This window comes from Corvus hawaiiensis, chromosome 1, assembly GCF_020740725.1.
Source record: "Corvus hawaiiensis isolate bCorHaw1 chromosome 1, bCorHaw1.pri.cur, whole genome shotgun sequence".
Classification (NCBI taxonomy): Eukaryota; Metazoa; Chordata; class Aves; order Passeriformes; family Corvidae; genus Corvus; species Corvus hawaiiensis.
Genome location: NC_063213.1, coordinates 5,619,831 through 5,646,417, shown reverse-complemented (window position 1 = coordinate 5,646,417; position 26,587 = coordinate 5,619,831). Strand labels below are relative to the sequence as shown.

Here is a 26,587-nt window from a genome sequence, read left to right as displayed (position 1 = left end):
TTCAGAGGAATTTGAATGCTGGTTTCTCAACACTAGAAGGCAAAGTAGTGCTTGAGGGCATAAGACAAAGCTGGCAACAACAGTAACCTTAAGCACAGTGCATCTCTATGAAGAAAATACCTGAAAGGAACCTCAAACATCAGGCAGTCCTTTGGCACTGTGACCTGGGTTAAAAAAGGATAGAAAATGCAGTTGTTCACCAATTAAACACATACCGTGATTGCAGAATTAGTCACGCGGTGCCCATAATCCTCCTTGTCTCAGCACAGAAGTCTCCAGCTCAGTGTGGGTGTGCTCTGGTACCCAGCAAGCTGGCATGGCTTGGGGGCATGGATTAGTGCCTGGATTCTCCTTTTTGGGGGCAGGTAACACACCAACAGCACAGTTACTATCCAGCATCACCCATCCTCCAGAGCCTTCGTGCAATTAACTTCCCCACCCAAAAGGCCGGACAAGCTCTCCTGGATTTAAAGAGGAATAATTATACAACAACTGGTGGTTACAGTGGTAAAAATAATGAGCTATGCCCCAGAAGTCCTAACAAAATCCGTGGATGAATAAAACGACACTAAAGCTCCAACCTGAACAAAGCTTTGGCACGCGGCTCTGATGCCAGCTGACATGTGCCAGCGGCTGGTATTTACACTCTAATCAAAATACAACTGAAAACCAAGGGAAAAGTTCAAATTCTGGGGGACGGCAAAACTGCTGGATTGTGGGCATTTCAGTAACAAATCCCTTTGCTCCGTATATTCCCTGCTAATTTGTCAACATCTGATGCCTTGCTCTTTAGTCTGGAGCTAAGAAAAGCTATCAAAAAATATAGTTTAGGGCCCATTCTGTCTGCTGTATCACTTGCTATTTTTGCTCAGCCGCAATGAAGCCAGACTGCAAAGGGCAAATTTGTCAACATAAGTGGGCTTTTTTAGTGTGAAGCCCAAGGGGTCATACAGACAGTAGCACAGACTATCTGCATCCATGTCTGGAAGTTCAGGCTCTAATTTCAAGCTGCTTCAAATATAGAAATTCCAGCAAAGTTAATTGTAGCCACATTATGGAGAGGTGACAGCAACGAGTCCTTAGAAAGCTGGGGAAGGTCTAAATCTGCCTCAGTCATGCTCCCTTTGGTGTTAGACAAATCCACTGGGACTCAAGCTAATACTGGGTAAAAATCCTGCTGGGAAATTCCGCAGGTGAGATTTGATTTTGCTGACCACACAGCAACAGCACTTCTTGAAAATAAGGACAAACCTCTTTAGCAAAACTACCTTTTCTCCACATGTTGAGAACTGTGCAACATCACCCTGCTGTACCAACTGGTCTGTGCTTTTAAAAGCTTCCTAATTGTGCTCTCAGCTGAGAACTTGCCTTACCGTTATATTAGGAAACAGCTCCATAGTGTGGGTTGGTTATTACCGGGAAGCGCTTAATTACAATAAAATGTGTAGTTAAAGTGACAATTTATTTACTCAAGGTTATGAATATAAATTGGTTTTTCTTACCCATGCATTTTGAAACGGGGAGGTAGAGGCTGGGATCCCAGGAGTTTCTTTGGGTGATTTTCTGCAAGTAGCTTTAGGGACCAACATGGAAAGTGAAGCCCATGAACCAGTTTGCTGCCTCGAGGCCGCAGCACACAGTCCCCACCTGTTGCAAGTAATGGGAGTTTTGCTTAAGAAGTCTGGAAACGGGTCCCTTTAATTGCACCAGAGCTCTGTAACGTGCGCCGAGCTGAAAAATAAATCCCCGTTAGTGAACGCTTGAAGAGATAAAGAAAACGTTGGGCCCTCTCCTCCCAGTATTTTCCATGTTTTATAACACCTCTGTCAGTATAAATTTCCATTCACTGAAGAAATTACACTTCACGAGCGCTACAATGGGATTTTAAGATAAATGACATGCGAGCACTGCAGTTTTGTGCGGGCTTAAGTGATCCAAGTATCTTAATCACGTGCGCAGTATCAAAATACATGAATTTGACTTGTTACAAGAGTCACACGAGAAAGATTGAGTGTCATGTGAGGCTGCAAAGCATAAACCATCTTAGCTAAAATTTATTTTAGCACGGGAGGGTTTTTAAACTGTTAAGTATAATTATTTAAAAGCAGTCTGAGCTGTGCAGCTCTAACGATAAGTGAAAACAGAAAACAGCTCTTGAAAGCGCTGCTGGTGAGGGCACTTCTTGCAAGCACTGCCTGCTCTTAGCACTTTCTGCCCTTATTCATCGCTATTTCCGAAATTCTTGGAAGGCTGATGAAGTTTTTAAGCCTCATCCTGCCAAAGCTGTAACATTATCTCCAGCGACAATACTCACTCCTGCGCTTTTGTGTTGCAAGTAGAGGAAACATTTCAGCTTTTCGGGCGGGTAAACACCTCCCTGTGAAACAATGTAAACAAGACGGGAGGCAATTTAATAAATGCAACTTCGGGGTGCCATTCAGCTCTGGGCAAAAATCCCCTCGGGTCCAGCTCTCGTGGGTGGATCGCTTTGCCTGCGCCTCGCAGCAGGAGCTGCCCCGGTGCAGAAAGGCCACGCTGTGCCTGTCGCACCGGGTGGCTTTAGGACAACATCCGAAACGCCCTGGGCCCGTTTCCTCAAAAGCGATGACAGCCGCGTGATAAACGCGCTGCCGAGTCCGTGCCTGCGCAGCGCCAGGTCAGGTGCTGAGAAACGGGGCTTTTCATAGCGCAGCGATTAAAAATAGGAGCAGCGCTGGCCAGGGAGTGTTTTGAGGCTGGGCAGGGACGCAGCCCAAGCGATCCTGTGTTACTCACCCCGCCTGTTCCCGAGGGCTGATGTTTTCTTGGACCGAGCTAAATGTCTCGTTTGAGCTAATCATGGGATGCTGGTACAGTGAAACACTAGGTCGTATTTTATCACCCCGCGCACATTTCTCCATGCTTCAGCCGCGTGGTAGCTGTTTAACAACTTAATCCCCAAACGAAATAAGCAGAAATATTGACCCATTATTTGCTTTCAAATGAAATAAGCCGCTTTTTAGGGAATATTGACCCAAAATCTTGTCACTTCTCTTGAGGCTCCAAATGCATCCCAAGCTGCTGCAGCCCACAGCCAGAACATTTACTTCTCCTTTGACAAGTGCTCTGCACCCTCTTTTGCATCTTGCCTGGCCTTCTCAGTGATTTGTGCCACAAGCAAGTGACAAACATTTTGGTGACAAAATCAGTCCTCCCTCTGTCCAGATTAAAAAAATAAAAACAAAAAAAACAAACAAACGCACACCCAACTTGTGTATTTCTGAATAGTGATCACCCCTGACCCATCCCTTTGACAGACACATCTTGTTTTCTGTCCTTGGTTTCACCACCTGTGTGGCAATATCCACTTAGCTTTCTCTGTGCCACAGAACTAGCTCAGAACTAGATCTTTGTGGTCCTGTTTTTCCACACCTTTTGCTCTAAAAATTGTTTTCTTTAGCCCTTTACGTAGCTTTACTAATTGCACTGCCCTTCAGTGCATGTGTTAGCTGTAACTTTCCCCCCAAGAGTATCGTGTTTAAAGTCACAACCAGTGTGTTCCTGCCAATGTATTCCTCTTAACTTACAGGAAACCTATGAGTGAGGTATGATACCATGAATGATACTATTAATCACTTTATTGCAACTGCACCCAGGAATCCCATTCACTGTCAAGACCTTGTTACGCAAGTGCTGTACGTATATAAAAACAGTTTCCAGCTTCAAAGTGGTTACAAGCCTTTGTAAAAGCCTCCTGAAGCTTTCTGTGAACTTGTTACTGTAAGAAGAAAAAAAAAATTACATATTTCTTCTTGGAACAAAACGCTTCTCAAACTTTTAGAAGAATGATTCATGTTTACTCTTATCTCCCTCCAGAGGAAAAAGAAAATGAGTTTAGGAATATTTTCAGCCTTAGTCCCCATCGGACAACTTCGAGGGAGCTGACCTGCGATTCACTGCTGTGCACAGCGTCCATCCAGGCCACAGCCCTTTCTCCAATGAGTCAGTGGACCTTGCAGACCCAAAGTCTTGAGAATAACCCAACTTCAGCATCTCCCCCTTTCTCTTCCTTCCCCTTAAGATTCCTTTGGTGCTCCCTATTGCCATATTATCTAGTTAGAATTAAAATAAATTGTGGAGAGCATTCAATTCCTGTAATCCTGGTAACGGAGAAAACCTTATTAACCCTGAAATAGTCTAAAAATGGATTCTGCTGAGGTGCCCCTTCAACCCTGGGGTCCCTGGAAACTGTCACTGAGCCATTGCTGCTGCTGGATCTTGGGGTCAAGGGACTGTTGTGGGTGAAGGGAGCTCCAGGACACGAGCAGGCAGCACACATCCCACTGCCTGGAAGAGAAGGACTGGTTTTTCTGCAAGGACACGGTTTATTCCTTCCCCTGGTGGGGGCTGTGCTGCCCTCTCCCCTGGGAAGGCAAGGGGCCAGAGAATTTTTCCAAGACACTGAGGTGGCTTTGCCTTATAGCTACCCCTCCCCCCACCCCATCCACAGCCCTACCCTCCACCATTCCCTGACCCCAAACCTCCCCAGCCACCCCCTGCCCTTAAAACCTGCCCTGCCAGTCCCCTCTGCCAACCCCTGCCCCTGTTCACACTCCTCCCACTCCCTGCTCCCCCAGCCGTTCCCTGTCCCTAAATCTTGTGCCCTGCCACCCCCTGGCCCTGAACCTGCCCCCTGCAGCCTCCTGCCCCAACCCTCCCCCTCGCAATCCCCTGTCCCTATCCACGCACATCCTCTACCACCCCCTGCCCCATCCTCTTCTCTAAACGTCGCCCCCCAGCTCCCCCCACCACCCCCTGCCCCTATTTGCACTTCCCACGACCCCTGTCCCAAAACCCCCTAAGCCATCCCTGCCCCTAAACCTGCCCCATCCACACACACGCCTTCCACCACCCTCTTCCCCTAAACCTTCCTCTCTATCCAGTGCCCCTAAAACTGCCCCCCTACCCCCAAGCCTCCCTTCCTCTCCTCAACCTCCCCCCTGCAGCCCCTTGCGCCAAAACCTGCCTCTATCCACACACGCCCTCTGCCATGTTCTGTCCCTAAACCTCCCCCCTTCCCCTAAACCTTCCCCCTGCATCCCCCTGTCCCTAAACCTGCCCCTATCCACACATATCCTTCGTTTTGCCCTTCCCCTAAATCTTCCCCCCGCCCAAGCCTTCTGCCCCTAAATTTCTCCCGCCAGCCTCCTCTGCCATTCTGTGCCATTTGCATTTCCCTCACCCCCTGCCCCATAGTCTCTTCCTGCCACCCCTTGCCCCTAAACCTGTCCCTACTCACACACACCCTCTGCCACTTTCTGGCCCTAAATCCCCACTCCTATCCACTGCCCCTAAATCTCCTGTCCCTAAAACTGTCCCTAGGCACACGCATCTTCAGCCACCTTCTGCCCTTAAACCTCCCCCCACTGCAGCCCTCTGGTCTGAAACTTGCCCCTATCCACACACACCCTCCGCATACTTTTCCCCTAAACCTCTCCCTCCAGCCTCAGACACTAAATCTTCACCCAAACCTTCCCCCTGCAGTCCCCTACCCCTATCCAAACACACCTTCTGCCCCTAAAGCTTCACCCCACCCTCTGCCCCTAACCCTGCCCATATCCACACACACCCTCCGCAGCCCCCTGCCCCTAACCACACACACCCTCCGCAGCCCCCTGCCCCTAACCCTGCCCCTTCTCCCCCCGCCCCCAGCGCTCCCGCCGGGCCTCCCCGCGGGGCGCGGCCGTGACGGGCAGCGCCGCTCCCCACTCAGCGCCCGCGGAGCCCCCGCGCCGCACCGCCCCCTCCAGCCCCTTTGTATCCAACATCCGGGTTTCCCCGCTGGCTTCTCCCTTTTTTTTAGAAGCCATTTTGGACGCGGTTCAGGTTTTTTTTTTTTTTTTAAATTATTAAAAGAAAACCCCAAAACAACAACAACAACAACAAAACCCCAAACCCCAACAAAACTCCCTTCCCCTTCCCCCTCCACGTTGTTTTTTAAATTTTCTTCTCCCGCCTCCCCATCCCGCACATGGCACCTCCCGCCGCGCCCCCGCGCCCGCCGCCCCGCGCAGCCCCGCGATGCCGCGGCCCCCCGCCGCCTCCTCCTCCTCCTCCTCCTCCTCCTCCTCCTCCTCCTCCGGCCCCCCGCGGCAGCCCCGCGCCCCCTCCGCCGGCCCTTGCCTGCCGCTCCGCAGCCTCCCGGGATGCGGGGTCTGTAAAAACCGCGCACGGTCCCGGTCCTGCCGCCGCCGCCCCGCTCGCTGCCGGCGCGGGGAGCGCCCGTGGGTTGCGCGGGGAAGGGGAGGAGGAGGAGGAGGAGGAGGAAGGGGGGGGATGCGCGTCTGTGTGCAGGGGAAGGGGGGGAGCGCGCAACCTGCGCACGGCTGCGCGGGCATTGCGCGGGAACCGCGCGGGGGGGGGGGGGGGGGGGCGTGTGCGTGTGTGCGCTCGCCCCTCGCTGCTGGGGGAGCCGGAGGGGCTGGGTTGGGAGGAGGAGGAGGAGGGGGAAGGGGAAGAGGAGGAGGAGGAGGAGGAGGAGGAGGAGGAGGGGGAGTCGGTGTGTGGTGCACGCCGCGCTCCCAGCACAAAAGCCCAGGGAAAGAAACTCTTGGAAAGCTGGGAGCGAACGGTGGGGCCGGGCAGGAGCAGGTCGAACCGTCCGGGTCTGTTCGTCTCCACTGGATAAATTTTGCAACTGCGAAGGAATTAAATCCGATTTTCTTGTTTTCGTTTTGTTTTGTTGTTTTTTTTTCCCTACCTCCTGCCCCCAGGATTTTTTTCTTCTTTTTTTCTTTTTGAGAGCGAGAGGGAGGGCAGAGCCGGGCTTCTCCCCCCTCTTTTCACGCGCTCGATCTTTTTATTTTTGTTTCCCTGGGGGATAGAGGTGCACGCGAGGGAAAAAAAAAGTAAAGGACTATGTTTGCTTCGTGGCTGACTTTCGCCGTGCTCTGGGGAACTTTCTGTGCAGGTAAGAGCCTTTCGGCGTGTTTACCTCCCGCTCCGGCTCTCGGTCGCGTCTCCAAATGCAGAATTGAATGGGCCGTGCGGTTATTTGCAGCCGCCCTCCAGCACCCTCGGAAGCAGAGCATAGCACCCGAGCTGGGGAATCCCCCCACTGCTGCATCGGCTTAATTTCCTTTATTATTATTATTATTGTTATTATTATTCTCTTTTTCTTTTCACTCCCTCGCCCTCCCTCTCCGTTTTCTCCCTGCTCGCAGGACGAGCCTTCCCGTGCTGCTTTTTGTTCCCTCCAGGCAGCCTGTGGGAATTCACGGCAATGTAAACACGGCGCGATCTCGAGGAAACTTTGCAAAAATGGGCATTTACTTCTGGGCGGGGGCGTGGGGGAGAAGCCGAGGAGGTTGTGTGGGGGGGAGAAGTTGGGAGCAGCGGGAGGAGACCTGGGGGTCGCTCCGGAATGGTGCGGGGTCTCTCAGGTAGTGGCCATGTGTGCGCTCTGCTCCTGCCGGGCTCGGGTTGTGTAACCCGGGGGGGTGTGGGGACCCCGCCTCCGCCCCGAAGAGACCCCCCCGGTTCCTCATCAGCCCCCCGGGGCGCCGCGGTCCCGTGGGGGTTAGCACGGAACGAGCCTATTGGGGCTGGCTGGCTCCGCGGGGAGCCGGGAGAAAGTTGGGAAAAAGGGGGTGTGTGCGGCAGGGGGTGCCTGGGGAGCATCCCTCCGGAGGAGGCTTCTGTGGCGGAGGAGAGTCTTTATTTTCTATCTTCTTCATCCCATTTGTTTTACGGACATGGGCTGGCCTCCAAACTTCACCTCCAACCTGCGGGGTGCGCGTCGTGCCGAGGGACGCGGGTGGAAGTTCGCCCAAAGCCCGGGCACGGCCGGGGGACTTGGAGGGGGCACCCGGGCAGCGCTTTGGGAGGCGAGGAGGGGTATCCATGGGGTACCCCATCCCGCAACCCTCGGGGGGGCGGGAGGGGTCAGATCCCTGTGCTGCTCCTAGCACTGAAAACGCGGGCACGCTGGAAATCCCCGCGCTCCCCACTTTCCCTCATTTTAATTTCTGTTTATATTATTATTATTATTTTCCCTATTGCTTTTTATTATCGCTGCATTTTCCTCAGGAGAAACCGGTGCGGGTGCAATTTTGTCCCCCCCCCCCCCCCTTGCCTGGTAACCACGACCCCCCCGGGGCTGAGCCCGCAGCCCCCCGCCCCGGCGCTGGGCAGTGACTTGTTACGTTCCCTCCATCTCCCAGCCGGGGACTGGGGGGATGCGGGAGGGGGACGGGGCCGAGGGGAGGCTGTTTGTGGCCGGGGGTTCCCGGGGGCAGGGTGCCGGAGGCAGCGATGCTGTGGCCGTGCCCGCTCCGCGATGGGCAGCCGGGGAGTTCCCGGCGGCTTTGCCATCGCGGCTCCGCTGTAGGGGTGGGGGCCAGGGGGGGTTTCCCCGCGTGTCCGGGTCCCCCGCCCCGGGGAAGGAGCTGCCCGGCGGGGCCGCGGCGCGGAGCGAGGGGAGCGGGCGCGGAGCCGGCCCCGGGGCGCTCCTGCAACCGGGCTTCCTTTGTTCCGAGTGCCCATTAAATATGCGCTGCCACCGCCTGCCTCTGCCATTACCGGCGGTGCCAGCGCTTCATTATTTTTTAAGTCACACCGAAAGTGTGCGCGAGTGGCAATAAAAAGGGAGCGGACAATAAAAATAAAAAAAAAAAAAATAATGTCTTAGTGAGCAAAGCCAGCTCGAGCTTTTTTATCTGATGGTTGGGACACTTGTACGCAGCTTTGTTTCCATGTGTTGGGAAGGGGGTTGTGCGGGTTTGTATTTACATGGCAGTGCTGAGGAGAGCAGGTATTTTGGAAGGAGCAGGCGGGGGGGCGGGGGGGGGTGGGGGGTGTGTGTGCCAGCAGCATTCCTGGTGCTTGGCGTTGCTATCATCACAACAGCTCTCCTGGCTGGAAAATTCTATTATGTGCATAAAGGAGATTTATGGTCAATGTATTTTCTTTCCATATATCTTGGAATCCTTTTATCTCGGGTGATTCAATAAAAGAGATGGCTTCCGGATTTTTTTTTTTTTTTGTTTTGTTTTGGGTATGGCGTTGGGTTTTTGTTTGGTTTGATTTTGGTATTTAACCTGATCCTGTGGCTCTGTGCACAGTGACTGAAATCTAAGTTGGAGGGGAAAAAAGCAATTTCTTAGGAAAAAAAAAAAAAAGGCACCCTGAAACCTTCTTAAATGTATCATGTTATGTAAAAGATAATCTGACAGGGCATACCTGTGCTGACTTTTTCCTCGTCCCCTGAAAATACAATAAAGAAATCCCCAAAAATGAATATAATTCTGTTTATTTAGAGAGGTCCTCTTGATCACTAAATCAGTGCATTAGCCATTCTGTAAACCCCTCACTCTCTTTTAAAGCCTTTCTGCCTTTCTTGTGATGTTTATGAGTATTTATCAACGTGATCTTCATTGTCCAGTTTTTCCTAAAGCTGTTCAGTAAAAAAAAAAACGAGGAAAACAAGCTCAGATACCCGAAGTTGGAATGTGTTGCTGGGATTCAGAGCACTGGGCTTTGCTCAAAGTATGTCTTTTGTGTGTGAACATGTTAGGGCTCTGTGAAAGTGGTGGGCTTTTCGAAAATTGCTTGACCTCCATTGTTGATGCTTCTCATCGCTACCTTGGCTGGCTGTAACAAAGCAAGCACGGGCTGCTGTTCTTTAAAAAAAAAAAAAAAAAGACTCTGTTATGCTTAATTTTTTGGAATACTGAGGATTCATTGAGGAAAACATTATGTTCATTTTTAGCCCTTTGTTTGCAAATTCTCTGCAGCCCAAATGTTCAGAAATCATGTTTTAATCGATGAGCTTGAGAAAATACAGAAGGTGTAAAAGGATTTGCCTTGCAGAATGCATTGCTTATGTGTTTTCCGAGCCATTGCATTACTTTTATTTCGGCGCAAGTTTAAGTAATGCCATGCAGCAAGGAACTGTGCAGCAAATGGATCTGGTCTCCTCTTTCACTGTCTTGTATTTATCCTCTTGTGCTTGAGAAAGGGAATAAAACTGGCTTCATTGGCTTGCTAATTAAACACAATGAAGTGCGTGGCCCAAGGTTAATGGCAATGGCCTTTAAAAACACAAAACTCTTGAACAGGTGTTTAGGATATATATATTTTTAATCTGCTATCAAATCTAGATAATTGTACCACCGAGATAACCGCTGTCAGAGTTCTGTGGAGAAGAAAATGCTGTGTTGGAGACGCCAGTGATCAGTGTATTATTTTTAGTGGCATTATTTATAAATACCTCTCCAGGTCCTGCACAACCTGTGGTTTAACTCCCCCCTTCTCCCCACTCTCCATTTCGAAGCATCTCCTGCATCATTCCTTTGGTTTCTGCGGATCAAGCAGCGTTAAAAATCCCATATCCCTGGACCAGAGCGAGGGTCTAACCTGAGCCTGGGGAGTTAACTAAAGTATTTACACGCTGAAATTTCTGCCATTGCTGGTGCCTTTGAGCAGCCCATGCAGGCTGTGAGGCTCCTGCTCGCTGGATGCGATAGGAAGAAACAGCCAATTAAAGCGGAGGGCTCGCACTCCCCGCGTTCGAGCTGTCACCAGCCTCCTGTCCACTCTGCTCTCCATCAGCTAAAACACGCTTGTCAGGTTTTTTTGTGCTCCATGTGACGCAACAGTTGTGGACCTCCCCTGCTGACACTGAATAGATGGTAGAGAAGAAAGAAACAGGCCAGCCTCACTGTTTTTTCCTCCCCCCCCATCCTTTTTTTTTTCTCTTCTCTTTTCTTTTCTGTTTTGTTGTTGTTTTTGTTCTCCTCTCTCCCTCCCACCATTTTCCCCCTTCCCCATGCACACACTCCTTGCATTGCAGATCAGCCTAGGAGGGCTCCCTGGCTTCTCCAGTTCTGGGGAGCAAGACCAGTGCACAGGTAGAGATGGAGGAGGGCATCTTTTGAAACGTTGGTAATGGGATGATGGGAATCCTGCTGCTGTGATTTGCATCGTGCCTGTCCATGGAGTGGGTCCTCCTGCAGGTGTAGAAGGAACCAAGGGATGTTTATTTATCAAGGGTGAAGGAGGTGGGTGGCAGAGATTTTTTGAGCCTGGGCATCTGTCAGAGATGTGTTTGTGTGCTCTGCCCAAAGGAAAAGGTGCCTGTTCCTAGAAAGCTGGGACACCTTTAAAATAAAATAAACAGAAGTCAAAGTTACTCCATGTTCGGGGCCTTGTAGCAGAAGGTGTTTTGGTTGTCGTGTTTCAGGACCTGCTTTTAGAAGAATTTCTAAAATTTAGCGTCAAAAGTAGTTGACCTTGTGGTGCTGCACTAGAATAGTCAGAATTAAATGGGATTTTAGGAGCACAGGATCTTTCAATCCCCATGAAATGTAACATCTTTCTATCAAACACAGCCAGGACAGTGGCCTAAAAGTTGTGAAAGTGACTTGATAACCCCCTGCTTCTGGCTATGCAGGGCCCAGGCAAGGAGAGACCCTGGATGCCCCTTCTGCAGGGAGCACCACACCCAATGCCAGGCACGGCTCTCCTTTCTCCAGGTGCCTCCCATCCCTTGCCTGGAAATCTCTGTGTCCAGCCCTGTCAGCTTGCACTGGAGAAGGGTGACTGTAATTTGGGAAGGGTGCAGGTAGGGGAGAGAACCTGCTAGAGTTCAGTGGTGATCTAGACCCACGTGAAAGCCCTGATGGGGTCTTGCCCTCAGCTTTGGCAACTGGAGAAGTGCTTGTGCACTCAGAGTCTTATGAAGGCAGCTTGGGAAGTCAGGGCTGGTGGGTGCCTGCTGCAGAGTTGGCATTTTCTTGCTGCTGGGCTGGAGGAGTGGTGTCACCAAGGCAGGTGGCTGAGTTTCCCAGGTCCCTCGGTCAGCTGCGGGCAGGGAGGTGGGCAGTGAGGTGCTGTGCCTCGGCACCACCGAAGCACCCGGGCTCCAGCACTCTCCCTGAAACAAAACGTTGTGGGAAGTTGGGAAATGGGAACTGCAGAGTGTAATCTCTGCTTTAAAGAGGTGTTGTCTTTCTCTTTTATTCCTCCTTGGCCTTTGATTTTAAAACTAGCAGGGGAGTGTGATTTTCCTGCCTGGCCAATAGCACTGCCTGGATCTGAATTATTCAGTGTAGCACTTGGCATTCTGCACCCTGTTCCCACTCAAGCTCTTTTTCGCCTGTTCCTTCATGTGGAGATTTTCACATCAGTGAAATTGGATGTGTTTAAGAGAGGTGTTTGTGGCCGAAGTATTCACCAGTATTAGCTCTACTCTTCCCCTTCCCTTTCCCCTCTGTTAACCATTGAGGATCAACTAATGTCTAATCTCTTCATTATTACTTCATTCTGAAATAATTTTGTATCTCATTAGCCACTTGTTCCTTTAAGGTATATTAGAAAAATATACACCACTCCCCCCCAATCTTCTTTGTAAGGTTTCTTGGAGCCACTGAAGTCAGAGGGGCAAAGAAGTAAATTAAAGATGAAACACTCTCTCTGTGTTCTGCAGACCCAGCACATTTTATGCTTAGATTTGAATATAACTGTTGGTCTTTTTCACCAATTTCATGTTCTTTTCTCTCTGTCATCTTCTTCCTTTACTACCGTATAGCTTCAATTCAAACTAAAAGTTAAGAGCAGCAATTGTCAGTGTACATTGTAAAATAATAATATGCTTCCCTCCAAGTGCCTCTTATTTTGCCAGTATTTGAGTCTTTTACTCTGATTAGGTTATTGCATGTGGCATTGGTCCATCATGCTACTTAAGAAAAAAATCTGTAACTGGTGTCTAAGTGCCTCAGAAAAATACGGCTCCTCTTTTTGCAAAGTGCTGTTTGTGTAGAGAGAGGGTCCCTGCCCCAAAAACACTGAGCAGAAGGGCCAAGAGGGAGAAAATTCTACTGTTTGCAAGTGCTCCCTGCTGAATCATGAAGTGGCTCACCCAAGGTCACACCAAATCTTTTGTACCTGTACTAAAAATTTAATCTGCGTGAGGAAATGTTTCAGTATGGGGTAAAATTTGGCTGCAGCCTGGGGGTGCTCTGTCCATCTTATGTGATTATTGAACTTCTTTTCATCTGGTGACTCTGCTAGGGGTGGTTGATGTATTTTTGGTCTTGGAAAGATCCCTTTCTCTTAGGTTGGGCTGCCTGCAAGCAGGGACTGGCTCATGCATACGGGTGTGCAAAAAGAAATACAGAGGAAGGAGCAGCCTGTTTGTGCCCAGCTGGAGGAAGATGTGAATGAGCTGTTTCTCATTAATAATTCTGTGATTTCCACCTTGGTGTGCCATTTCATCACAGACTCAGTTTTGGACTTTGGGGGAGCTCTGTTTGGAGGAGGGCACAGGCCTGGCTGCAGGGCAAGAGGCAGCCTGGACCTGGAGCACCCTTTTTTGCCACACTGATGGGTTTGGGGTATTAAGGAGCTGAAATAAACCTCTGAAAATGTTTTACTTCTGAAAGAAGTAAAACTTGTATCTCTGGATGTTTCATCTGGGAATTTACCAGTTATTCCCTGGTGGGAGTGACTTTTCTGAGATCTTGGAAGTCAGTGGCAGGGCAAGGGCATTGCTCCTCATCCTCTTGGGTCCACGGTTGGTGCTCTGACCACCACATTATCCTTTTTTGTCCACCTGGAATTAAATTTGCTGGGAAAAATGGAATGTTCTGGTAATTTTATTAAACCAGAGGTATCATTCTGTTGTTTTTTTTTTTCTCCTGTCTCAGTCTCATAATAATGTATCGTGTACGAGTGCCTCCTCTTTAAATAAAGATAATAAAGCACGTGCATGAAAAGATGCAGTGCTTTACAATCTGAGCTCCATTAATTTTCACTGAAGTGGATATTCATGCAAATTTAGACATGGATTTTGAACTGGACTCTTTATGTCTAATATGTACCCTTGTGTGACAACGGGAGAAGAAAAAGGTGCTCCTGGGAGCAGAGGGGGTGAGTTAATCCTCCTCCAGTAAAGCTGGAAATGGAATGTATTGCTGTCAGTTTTATAGAGAAATAAACAAAACCTGGGGGAAATAAGTGCATCTCTGGCACTTCTCGGACCAACCCCAAATCCCAGACCTGTGCTGAATGAGTCCCAACCACAGCAGCAAAGGTTGTCATTTTAAAAATTCCATAGTAGCCGACATTGTAGGGTCTTAGGTGCCAGGACTGCCTCTGCCCTTTTTTTTTTTTTTTTTTTTTTAATTTTCTTTTTTTTAATTTAAAGCTTTTTCCCATTATAAAACTTGCTTTCTAAATGGGAGCAGAACTTTAAATTTTCTATGTGGTGGCAGTAGTGCTAATGTAATGCTTCTTCCTAATTTATTCCTCTAAAGTGTGAGATGATAAGCCCTTGAGTGGATGAGAGGGATAAAGTTAGCTCCATTTGTGCCTGATCTATCAAATGGTCAATCTAGGTGGCTAACCCTTCTTTTCTCCAACATTTAGCTATTTAAAAATGCCTTGTGTAATGTGTGCAACTTCTAAAATTTGGCTTTTAGGAATATTTTGCTTATACATAATTTACCTCTGCAGACTGCTTTGAATTCCTGGGGAGGGAGGAATGCAACCATGCCTCTGAAGTGAAGAAATGTTCAATCAAAACTCTTGTCTCCTTTTTGTGACTTTCTAAAAGCATTTCAGAAAATGAGAATATTGCAGGGTTTTAAAGCCCTTTTAGTGCTCCTCTCATGTTTTGCAGTCTCTGGGTTGCTTCTGAGGGCTGGTGGTTGTTGCTGCCGTTTGGCTGAGCTGTCTGCAAACTCCCCTCTCCAGCTGCTCTGTTTGCTACTGATACTTTCTTCTTCTGGGAAAAGAGGGCATTTGAGATTTGCAAAATCGACATTCAGGCCTTTCTCTGAGGCAGCAAGCTGAGCTTTACAATAGGAAAGTTGTGAGAAGGCTGTGGCACTGGTCTTTGTAGGCACTCAAATATGGGAAGGCATTGGCTTTGCTTCAGACCTGTGCATTGCCACATGGATTTGCAGGAGTCCCTGTACTCAGCAGAGGGAAAATGCAGTTGACTTGGGATGCAATTGCTCAGCAAAGTGCAGATTTGTGGTTATCCTGGTGGTTTTTTGGGATTTCTGGGACAACAGAGCCGTGGCAATGTGACCTTAAGGCTCAGAGCTCTCTTCTTTCTCCAAGTCTTTATGATTTGAGCTTTTTCCCCCTCAGTGTGGCAACTGAAACAGTGGGATTTGTACGGCCACTTTAGCTCCTGAGAGTAATTAATGGGTTAAGAATGCTAATTCCCCTCTATATTTGCAGGCTGAGAAATTCAGTTGTCCTTGGGTTTTTGTGGCGAGAGTATCCAGTTACAGCCTGGCAGCAGCTATTGGGCAGCTCCTGGGTGCACAAAAGTTTGAACTCATAATCCTTTGCTTTCACATGCACCCAAAGCTTATCAGGCACTTTTAGTTTTATAGGAGTTTCTGTTAAAGCACATTCTTACACCTGGGGTAAGGCATTTTTCCAAATAACTATTGCAGTTGTGCTGGAAAGCACTCACCTGCCTGGCTCCTAAAAAGTGGATTTTTGTTGTGGGCAGTAGGCACTGGTGCTCACACACCTGGGTCAGTTCCCTGCTGTGAAATTCCTTTTTATGTAAGGAGCCTGGGATGCAGATAAAGCACAACACAACCTGAAGCAGGATGGTGCTTTTGATGCTAGGTGCTGCCTTAGTGGGATGCTGGTTCTGGCTGCTGGCAGATGTGGTGTGGAATGGAGTGCCTAGGTCTGGTGACAATTCTGGAGCTGTAGCATCACCATCTCTGCGTGGAACCTCAGGTGGGGATGCTGTCATGGGGCATTCCCTGATGCTGAGCTGTCTCATCCATGCTCCTGGGCTTCCTCTGAAATATTTCAAAGACAAATGCTTAAAAAAACCCCAAACCAAAACACAAAGGCCAGCTTCCTCACCCAAAAAGGCAAACCTCAGAAAAAGCAAAAAAATCTCCTCAACAACCCAAAACTCATGGAGATGAATGTTTTGATCTGATTGCTGTTGTTTTAATGCCTCAGTGTTAGGACAGACCTTAGTCTCTTCTTCAGGCTCCTGGAGGATCTTTGCAAAGTGAAAGCATGAAGCTGGGCCCTGTGGAAGGGCTCAGTAATAGCAAGAAATCCCCGTGTATGTTTTAATCACCTTTTACAGTGCTTGAAATTTCCAGGCTTCTTTAGGCATGGGATAAAGACCAGCAATGCCTGATGGAGCCTTCTGATGAGCACGCTTGCTGTCACTGGGTGTTTCCTCTCGTGACTACAGCTTGGTGGCACAAAGCTCATTCAGCTTGAATTTTGATGGATGCCAAAAAGAAGGAAAGGAAAAAAAACCCAAGCCGCTGAATGTGCTGTCCCCAGGGCTGTTGTCTCCTGATGCCATGACACTCTGCCTGTTCACACTGGCTGGAGATTGGCTGGATGTGCCCATTCCTGGAGGGTATTTTAACATTTATATTGTGCCTTAGATAACTGTGGAAGTCTTTTACAGCTAATTTTTATTGCTGTAGAAAGTTTTCTCTAGATACATAGCTTCTGTTATCATCTAATGCGGCAGAGTTAGTGCTGCTAAAAGCAAACATGAGGAACTTTTTTTTTTCTTAATTGGTAACAGAATTTTGTTTCCCATGCAATCATGTACAGATTGACTATTTCATTAGGTAGAAGCTAAAAGAAGCCCTCCAAGGTAACCGTGAGCCTCAGAGGTAAATGAGACGCAAGTGTGTCTGGCTGTGTAACTGTGTCTGTAGGCTCCTTCTCAATGAATCCCTGGTGAAAGAAGAAACCCTGAGCGAGGGACGTGCCCTTCTCCTGCACCCCAGAGTCACCCCGATGCTTTTTGTACTTAGAAACGATTTCGAATGAGCTAACATGCACAGCTTTGAAATGTGGTACAACAAAATAAAGTTGGCTAAAAATAGGTCTGAATATGAAAGACAGGCAAAAACTGGGAGGGGGGGAAGCTGAGAGTCATTTTACAGGCATTGTTGATAGAGTTTCAGGGTCCCGAGAAGGGAAGATGAATGTCTTTCTGTTATAGTAACAGCTGCTCTCTGTCCATCGGGATCCAGTGTTTGCCGATCCAACTCATAATAATTAAACAAAAGAGTTATTTCATAGCAGCCTCGGTGGGAGATTTATGTTGGAATTTTATCTTTTTCGATTTAGGCTTTTCTTCGTCTAATTAAGAAAAATACCAAGTTAACCTCTCACCTGGACTGAGGCTCGCCTCTCATCAGATCCATTACAACTGGGGGGAAGCTGTCTGGTGACTGGGCCATTCAGAGCCATATTAATCAAACAAGCAAACAAAAAAAATCATTAAGTTTCTCTAGTGCACTTGTTCTTTGTGAGCTTTCCAGGGGTTTTGTGTCCTGAATGGGTGATTCAGGTGTTAGTAGCTCCCTAGTATGGCCATGCAGTGCAACATGTAGATTTCTTCTTTCCTTTTACTTTTTAGTGATTTCCACCCCTCTCCCCATTTTGAGAGCTAGCAGGTCTCTTGTGTGAACAAGCAAACAGCCCCAAAGGAGTCTCAGATGCAAAGCATAGCCGCATTTTGGGAATGGATCTGCTTTGTGGGACTTTATTCTGATGCAGTTAACTCTGTAAAACCCCTTGGTGTGGGTCAGTCTTGGGGGCAGAGAGGTCTGGAGTGAGGCAAAGCTTCCTTACTTGGTATCTTCTCATGTATTCAGCCACAACTTTTAAGACAATTTGGGTTTGCATCCTCCTCCCTGCAAAACTCTCCCACCATGTCCTGTCACCTCGCCCTGTCCCTGTGGAGGGTTTCCAGAAGATTGCACCTGGAAATAGCTGGTTTGTCACTTCTTTTCATCACAGTGGCGCAGCTTTTTTAAAAAACAAGCTGAAGCTACCATTCCTTGGAGATCTCAGGCTAGAATTTATCCAGTGCTGAAGCACCACAAGCAGCTACCTGAAGTCCAGAGCTCCTATCACAGGATTGTTTCCCAGGTCTTAATGGAATCCATGCCTCCATGTAGCTGCCTTTTGAACCTTGTCTGTTAATTTAATACCATTTACCCTTCTCCAAAGGAGAGTAGGCCCAGTTGGATGGTAAGGTTAAAACCTGAGCTGTGCTATGTTTATATTAATAATTTCCACTGGTGAAATATGGATCTGAGACTTTGCTCATTCATTTAAACCTCATAGTTAATAGGCAATAGTGGAAATGTACCATGTACATGGTTATTGCAGTGACCTGATTTCACATGCACTTCTGATCTGACTTCTGGTAAAAAAAAAAAAAGAAGAAGAGAAAGGAAAAAAGGAAAGTGTTATATATAAAATTGATTTTGGGAGCCCTGTGAAGGAGAAGGAAACCACTTATTTCAACCCCCAAATTCCTCTGAGCTGTAGAAACATTGTCAAAGTAATTGTAGCCTTTTGAATTTTTTTCTGCGTAGATTTCTTTCTGTGTAGTCTCAGAAAATCTGTGCTCTGTTGATGGATGTCACTGTTTTTTTACTTGTGACAAATATCTCCCAAGGTATTGTTTGAGTGATGTAAAATTGGTTCATGTGTAAAATTCTAGCTTTTCATGAATACTTTATCACGAATATGTGCATTCCAGGTTCTTCTGGATTAAGGTGTTATACCTTTAGTGGTTTGCTGCGGGATATCATCTTAATCATTTTTGCTGTAATTTAATCATCTTAATTAAAACTGCATTGAATTGTGGAAAGTAATTTGGGTCTGGAGAGCAGTGGGTTTTGTATTTGGTTTTTTTTTGTTTTGCCTTGTTAGATGATGGTAATGGTCTTGGCAAGTTTCTGCTCAAAATTAGCACAGTGTATAAAAACTCATGTTGCCAAGTTAGTCCAGTATTTCTCCAGCTAATTGTGGCCTTGAAGGATATAATATAAAAGGTCATCTTTGTTAGTGAACTGCAGGCTTCTCCTGCAAGACAGAAATCCATGTCCTTATCAAGGATGAAATCTTGGCTCCTTGGTTACACAATTGAGCTTTGCTATAATTTGGACATCATTAGGCTCTTTATTAAAGCAGAGGAACACTCTAATCAATCTTGGTGCTTTGCTTTCTTAAATGTACTTCTGTATCTGAATTCGCATTACGGCTTCCCTTTCTTTTCCTGCTCCATGAACCCCATGAAGGAGAAAGGTCTGAAAAATGACCTGGGATGAAAAGTTGCTGGTTTCCTCTTTTTGTGGTGTTTCTTTCCCAAAAGGCTCCTGTTTGTGACAAGGGTTATGAGAGCTGGGATATTCAACCTCTTCATCTTGTGTTGAAAAGTAGGAAGAGATATTCTGGAAAGAGCAACCACTCAGTTTGGTTTGTGCTCTTAAACAATAAAAAAACCCCAAAAACATAAAACTTCACAAACCCAAAATTTATTAGTGGTTGGCATTACTTTATCTTTAAATCCAAACAAAAGGGGTTTAATTTTTTTTTTTGGTGGGGAAAAAAAGCCTTCTACCCAAGCCAGATTTCTGTTTCTGTGGCACACGGTCACGGGGAAGAATTGTGGGGGAAAGAAAGAGGTTTGTATTGTGCTTTTATCCCTGTTTTTGTGTTCTGGGATTTGTTTTCATTGGGATGTTGGCACTCCCAGGAACGTATTTTTGTGGCTCTGACTTGTGCATTGTAAAACATAGCCAACGCTTGCCATTTCTTTGTTTGATTGCTGTTTCTTTAACCAGCAGATATTTTTCTAGTTGGATAGATAAATGGATCTTTCCCAGTTACTGGCAGTTAGATCTGACTTTGCACAGCTATAAAAGTTAAATCTGTGCTTTAGCAGAGCTTCCTTCTCAAGGTTTTGGAGAGTCTAAAATTTGGTGGCTTCCATCACCTCTATTTGGATGGATGATATGACAAACACTGCCTGGTTTTGCAGTCAGCCCGCGTTATGTGCTGTGGCTCTGCTCAGACAACACATTATGCCCTTAAAAACAAGTAAAAACTGGAAAAGAGACTGTATTGTGCTTGTAGATGGAGAAAGCTCTATCCACGGACTTTGGTATCTAGCAGCTTCTTTTCAGGAGTCCTGCTTTTTCCTGAATCTGCTTACAGGGGCTCCCAACCTCACCACCACCAGCAACTCCTCCCTGCATGATGCACGCTGAGGTGCTGAGTGGCATCAGAAATGGGTCGTGCACCACCTCATTTACAACCCCCTGGTTGGTACTTCTCCAGTTCCTGCCTAATGGATACATGTGCTCTTCAGGAGCTCTCCCCTGGATTCCCCGGTTTGTGCAAAAATTTGCTCTTTGAGTAATTAGGAGAACTGAATATTTGTGCTCTGGAGGGGTGAGCTTCCTCAGGCTGTGAGTTTTTAGTGAAAACTTTAGGTTATGAATGTGTCATCATCTCATTATTGTTCCTTACTGTGTGGCATCCTGTTGGTCTAAGGTAGTTTAACTGTCTCCAGCCTAAATTGAGTGCTGCTTTCGGTATTTATAAACTCTGCAACTGTTAAACCAAGCCAAACCTCCAGTTTCAGCAATGGCAGCAGGGCTGGAGACAAGGAGTTGTCTCTAAGGAATACAGTCTATTATAGTTTGGGTATAAATCAACCTCTGACTTGTGGGTGTTGGGAGGAAAATTTCCTTGGGGACTAGTAATCCAGAATCAGCCTCCTATAAATCTGCTTGGATCTTCTCCTGAAGCGTGTGGAGGTACTGGAGAGCTGATTATGGATGTAGACCATGGATCTGGGAGTGTGAAATACTGCTGCTCCTCCCCTTCCATCACCATGCTGGACAGACAGGTCCGAGGAGCAGATTGTTTTCAGTGTGGTAGAAGTGATGAGTTCATTGTTCTGCTCCCTCCCTCCCAGTAAAACCTGCAGACTTGGCTTTAGATATTGGGAATTGAAAGCAGACAGAATAATGAGGTTGGTTTTGTTTTCTGGGGTTTCAGGTACAAGAATGCATGTTGATCATGCCTTCGTGCTTTTCTGTATTTCTTTTCCCATTCTTTGAGGGCTGGAAAATATTTTTCTTTAAATGAAAAGCAATGTTTTACATCTTCTAAATGTCCCTGAGGAGTGTAGCAGCAAAAATCCAGCTCCTCATGGGGTAGTGGGAAATCCTGGGCAGGAAGAACAGGGCAAGAACTGATGCCACCATATCTGCAGGGACAGGTTGGCTCTTGTCAGCTGGACAGAGGCAGTGTTTGTCATTGCTTGCTTTCTTCAAACAAAGAGTAGTTTTGTTGTTTATGGTGCCACCCTGTTGCCAGCAGCTCTCTTGGTGCTGCAGGTTAAGGTACCACTTGGAGGATGGATTATGTGAGAGTTCTGGACCTTGTGGGGGCGTTCCATGTGGAGCAGAATGTGGTTGGTGTCCCTGAGCAATTTGTCATGGAGGAAGTTTTCCTGGGAAAGACAAACCGTTCCTACTGCAGCTCTAAAATGTCACCCCTACTCTGTGCCAGAGCACCACCAGTGATTAGAGCAGCTTTGTTCACTTGTCTGCTGTGTTTGCTGGCCTCCTGATCCAGCAGGCTGTAAATCAGGCACCTCCTGTAAGGTGTTGGCCTTGTCCCTACCTCATGAGGGTCACCTCCTTTTCATACCTGTGTCCATCCTGGTTTGCTCAATGCTCAGGTGTGGTGTTTACAGGAGGTTTCTCCTAATGGGAAACATGGCCAGTAGCAAGTGATACATGAGCTTGGTTTGTGAGTTTTTATTAACCTTTTATCACTTCTTGTGCAACTTGCCTACTTCTCTCGTTATTTGGGTTGTTTTGCTTTTTGTTTGTGTCCTCTCCACCTTTCTTTCTCTTTACAAGAAGTTGTCTGTTCCAGCTTCAGTAATTGTTTCCTCACTTACCAGAACAAAAGCAGCTGAGGCTGGTGGATTTTTTTGTTTGTGTGTGTGCAGGGATTTTGCCAGGGTATTTTTATGGACGCTGCTGCTGAGCTCATCAGCAGTGCTGGGCAGAAAAGCCAGACTCTGCTATAGATTAGATGCCTTTGCAGATTTTTATCTCCAGTTTGCAGGGAAGGGTGGCCTGAAGTCAATCTTCACAGTTCAGTAGAGGAGAGGAGTGATGGGGGTTGTGGGCAGGGACCCTCTTGCAGCATCTCCATCACTGGAGATGTGATGGAGATCATCCTGCTGTGATGGTCCTGTTGAACCTTCTGTGTTTGCAGTGAACTCTTTCCCTCCCCAAGTGCTCATTGCTCCTCACAGATGGAGGAGCCTCCGTGGAACTGGAGAAACCTGTCCCTGCTCTTTCCCCACTGAATGTGTGATCCTCTCCATTGTTCAGAGAAATTGAGGATGCCCCATCCCTGGAAGTGTTCAGGGCCAGGTTGGACAGGGTTTGGAGCAGTCTGGTCTAGTGGAAGGTGTCCCTGCCCATGGCAGGGGATTGGAATGAGATGACCTATAAGGTTTCTTCCAACCCAAACCATTTGAAGATCCTCTGGCTTGCTTGTTGGGGTTCTAGTGACAATTTGCCATTAGTCTATTCTCCTTAAAACCATGCCTGATAAAAGCTTTTTATTTATCTATCTCTAAGTAGATGTTTGGGGGTGGATGCTTGCAATGCTTTATGCTTATTTCTTTTCCTGCTCCTTGTCTTCCAAGAGCCCTGGAGGAGAATCAAACCCTCTGGCTGGAGCATCCCCTGTCCTGGGCTCATCTCCTGTTCCCAGCAGGACTATGTTTGCCACATTTTTTTGCAGTGCCCGCTGTGATTCGATCCATTTTGGCTGCAATTTAAAGACGTCACAGGGTTCTCTTGTGTGACACTCGTCCCTCCTCCATCCCCTGGGTATCTGGGACACAGTTATCTGCTGCAGCTCTGTTGTTTGGTGGAGGATGAGCTGTCAGGAGTTAGATCCCAAACAGGCAGTAGGTAGCTGGACTGAATTAAACTGGGAATGCCCTACTAAACCCCTTCTTCCTCCCCTCACATCTTTGGAAATGTCTTTTTATTTGGACTGTAAGTTAAATTATTGTTGTTGATGTGGCTTCAAAGAAGCAGCAAGAATGAGTTGATGGGAGCTCCTGAGAGAGGTCTTCCATGAAAGCCTCCTCTTAGTAAATGTTCTGGCATCTTTTTTCCTTTCTTCCCTAATTTTTTCAAAGCTGGAATGGAAATAATAATTCTGTGTTTTCAACTTTCATGATACATTTATAGAGAAATAAAAGTCCAATAAATGTCTGAAGTATTATCTCTTTTTGCAGGCTTCATTGTAAAAATATTTATTGAGGTTTCACTGGCTTAAAGTGTCCTGGTCAGCATCATGAATGTAATGGTTTTGTTTAGATGTTTCTTCTTCAATGGCACTTAAAAAAAAGCCCCAAAACCAAAACAAAGCAAGAAAACCCTAATAGCTTGGAATGACCTGTTTCTCTGGCTTTCTGGTATTTATTTACCATAGATGAACCTGAAAAGGAAAAGCAGCAGTTCCTTTCTGTTTTCAAAGCTGATCTAGCACCAGAAAATAAGTGTTTAAAATAATACTGCAGTTTAGTGGCATACAAAGTTTGTTTAAAGAGATAAGGTACAAGAGAAATAGTTTTATGGAGGATGTTTTTCTTTGTTTTGTTGTTTGTTGGGGTTTTTTGCCAGGCAGGGGGAGGAAGTGTTGGTTTTTGTTTGTGTTTCTGTTTGGCTGGTTTTGTTTGGTTTAATTATCACAGGTTTGGAGCTTTAGAGGGTCCAGTTCCCAGGGAAGAGAAGGAAGGGGAACAGGGAGCATTAACACGATTTAGAGAGGAAGGAGTGGAGTAACGGGAAGATTTGCAGGAAGAGAGACAAGGTGGCCTGTCAGTGCTCCCATTATTTTTTGTTTGTCCTCTTCTGCCTCCGGATCTTGATCTCACGTGACTTAACATTGATGGATGGAGCACTTAACGTTGAGGGATGGAACACTTCTCCTGTGAGGAAAGGCTGAGAGAACTGGAATTGTTCAGCCTGGAAAAGAGAAGGACCCTGTGCGACCTTATGGTACCTTAGGGGGCTGCAAGAGAGCTGGAGAGGGACTTCTGGGGAGGGCATGGAGTGATAGAACAAGGGCTAATGGCTTTAAACTGAAAGAGGGGAGAGTTAGATTAGATGTTAGGAACAAATTCTTTACTGTGAGGGTGGTAAGACACTGGCACAGCAGCCCAGAGAAGCTGTGAATGCCCCATCCCTGGAAGTGTTCAACGCCAGGCTGGATGTGATTTAGAGCAACCTGGTTTAGTGGAAGGCAGGGAGGCTGGAGCTACATGATTTTTAAGGTCCCTTCCAACCCAAACTATTCTATGATTCTGTTATTTTACGGTGTCTGCATCTTCTACATGTCTGATTATCCTTCTGCTCAACCCTTCCTGTTGAAATGCTGGCTTTCATTTCCTGGGGCTCTACAAGGGGAACTCGGGCACATGGATGGGGGTGGAAGAAGGGGGTGGCACACACAGAGGGTGTTATTTCAGGTTCCCTGGGATGTGAATTAGCAATTATGAAGTAACAGGGAGGTGTTTCCGAGCATTCTCAGCACTGATGCCCCTTTGAATTTCTCATGGAGATGTTGATGTTTCTTGTCAGATGTGTAGCTGAGAACGTGCATGGGCAGTGGGGCATTTGTGGGTACCAGAGCATATTTGGAAATCCCTGGTATTCAGGAAATGCAGGGGGAAAAAACAGCTTGAAGTTTATGTAAGTGTCTCAGGCGGATATCTTTTAATGAGATGTAGCTACCTAAATTTTTCGTGCTATTTCCTTCTCTGTAAAGGCATGAGGCTCAACCCTCCTGTGAGCTGTGCTGGCATTTAGCCAGGCCTGGATGCTGGGACTGACAAAGGTCAGATTTTGGTGCAAGAGATAGATTTTCTGGAAGTGACTGATGAACTAATTCCCCTCATTTGTCAGTAAAAGTACAAACTTTGGAAATTTTGCCCCAGTGTTGTCCAAGAAAAGACAAAACCCAGCCGTGGAGAATTTCTGGAACAGGGATATTGCTCCAAAACCCAGCAGCGGTTTCTTGTTTCTTGTCTGCCAGAGCACATTGCAACCTCTCCTCCTCAAGTGGTTGTGGTGGCTGACATAAATATTTTTCAAGTAAAAAATCATCTTTTCTGCAAAACACGGAGGTCACTGTATGTGCAAACCTTCCATCTGCGAAGGGAATAATGTAACCTGTGTCCTTCCAGGCTTCACCTCAGCTGATCTGTACCACATGTCCTTCAAGGTAAGCTGGGTAAGTGGCTCGCAGTCAGAGCAGGGGAAGAGAAATCCCATTTGAGGCTGACCTGATGCCATCTGACATTTTGCTTATTTGAAAAGAGGAGGTTTGTAATGGAAATGGCGGGGCTGGTTCAGAGTTGCTTTAGATCCTTACAGTGTATTAATCTTCAGGTTGAATTACAACTGTATAAAATGAGGGGTTTTTCACTCTGTGGTGAGGACTTATTATTCTTCCATGAGTTTCCTAAGTTTGGTTGGGTCCTTGACATGTTTGGTGCCTCACTTGGTGCATGTTGGGATGCAGATGTGTACCAAAACTTGTGCATCCATTCTGTCAAACAGAAGTCTCCTTAATGATCCCTCTGCTTTTATGGCTGATATGGTGCATGTTCCCTGCTTGTAAGTGGAGGCAGTAGATTCTTGCTCCCTTTTTAGCCCTCCATTGTGGAGGAGCTGCAAGTTTGCAGTGTGCTTCTGAGAGGAAGGAGTTACCAGTGCATCCTGCCTGTGCTCCAGCAGGTGCAGTCCCTCCCCCAGGAAGCATTCAGCCAGAGGTTACAGAAAATAAAGCACCTCTCCGTACTGTAATGTTTTTCTTTTCAGTGGGGTCTAGTATTTATAAGCCTGGGTAGGACTTTCCAACTGCTGCTCTGCTTGCTTTTTTTTGGTCTTTGTGTAACAGTGTTGGCTTTGAGGCACTGTGATACTTTCTGTTGACTTTGTGCCAGGGTGAGGGTTTCTTGGGCCTGCCATCCAGCTTTCCACGACTGTACAGTTTGGATTGTGCCATCAGCAGCCAACAGATATGGGCGGTCCCGCCTTGGCGTGGGAGCCATTGCATGCCCTGCCCTTATTCCAGCTCCTGGTGCTTGGACTGGCAGAACAGCTGCAGCTGCTGCAGGGATGTTTGAGGCAATGAAATGCCTGTCGTTGGGAGCAGAAGTTGCTGAAAGATCGTGTTTTTCTCAGTTTTCCTTGGCACGTGTGGTGTCTCCAGGAGGAAAGGCAGCAACTTCTCAGTTCATCCCATTTCCCAAAACCCAACAGCTGGCTGGTGAGCTGGCTGCTCCTCTGTCCCATCTATATCCCATATTGGTGCAGCAGTGTGCTGGGCTGGGGTTGCATTTCTCATTGGGCTCTCTGCTGGGTGCAGCCCAAGAATGGGAAGAGCCAGAAGAAAGATGTGGTGGTCCCTGTCCCACGAGCATGTAGGGAGGGGAGCTCTGCAGCCACAAGCCAGCTGGGTGCTCTGCTGTTACACTTTCTGCCCACACCCCCTTCTACAGTTGCATCTCGTCCAACATTCCTGATTCTCCTTGTCCCAGCACTCATCTCCCTGATACTCTGCTGGGTGCCCTTTAAACCACACTGTAATCCAGACATTGGCTCCGTGTTGTCTACGGGCCACCAGCCAGGCTGTGGGATGGGAGCTGCTCTCCAAGGCACCACTGTGGCCTGAG

At 47.3% G+C, this 26,587-nt stretch overlaps 1 protein-coding gene and 1 long non-coding RNA gene across 9 annotated transcripts in view; one reads left to right on the top strand and one right to left on the bottom strand.

The window, feature by feature from the left end:
- LOC125333878 overlaps positions 1 to 4,468 on the bottom strand; it is a 42,061-nt gene extending 37,593 nt beyond the window's left edge. For 4 of the 8 annotated variants that reach the window (XR_007207053.1, XR_007207047.1, XR_007207057.1 and 1 more), the window contains exons 1-3: positions 2,315 to 3,915; positions 1,503 to 1,731; positions 121 to 164 (exon numbers count right to left, since the gene is read on the bottom strand). This is a non-coding gene — a long non-coding RNA (uncharacterized LOC125333878). The other 4 variants (XR_007207021.1, XR_007207012.1, XR_007207034.1 and 1 more) reach the window with 4 other exon arrangements.
- Positions 4,469 to 6,496: 2,028 nt separating this feature from the next.
- Positions 6,497 to 26,587, top strand: part of ACVR2B (activin A receptor type 2B) — a 107,163-nt gene continuing 87,072 nt past the window's right edge. The window contains exon 1 of the mRNA XM_048320012.1: positions 6,497 to 6,949. Coding sequence (XP_048175969.1) covers positions 6,898 to 6,949 — 52 coding nt within the window. The 5' untranslated portion in view covers positions 6,497 to 6,897. The remainder of the gene's footprint in view (positions 6,950 to 26,587) is intronic.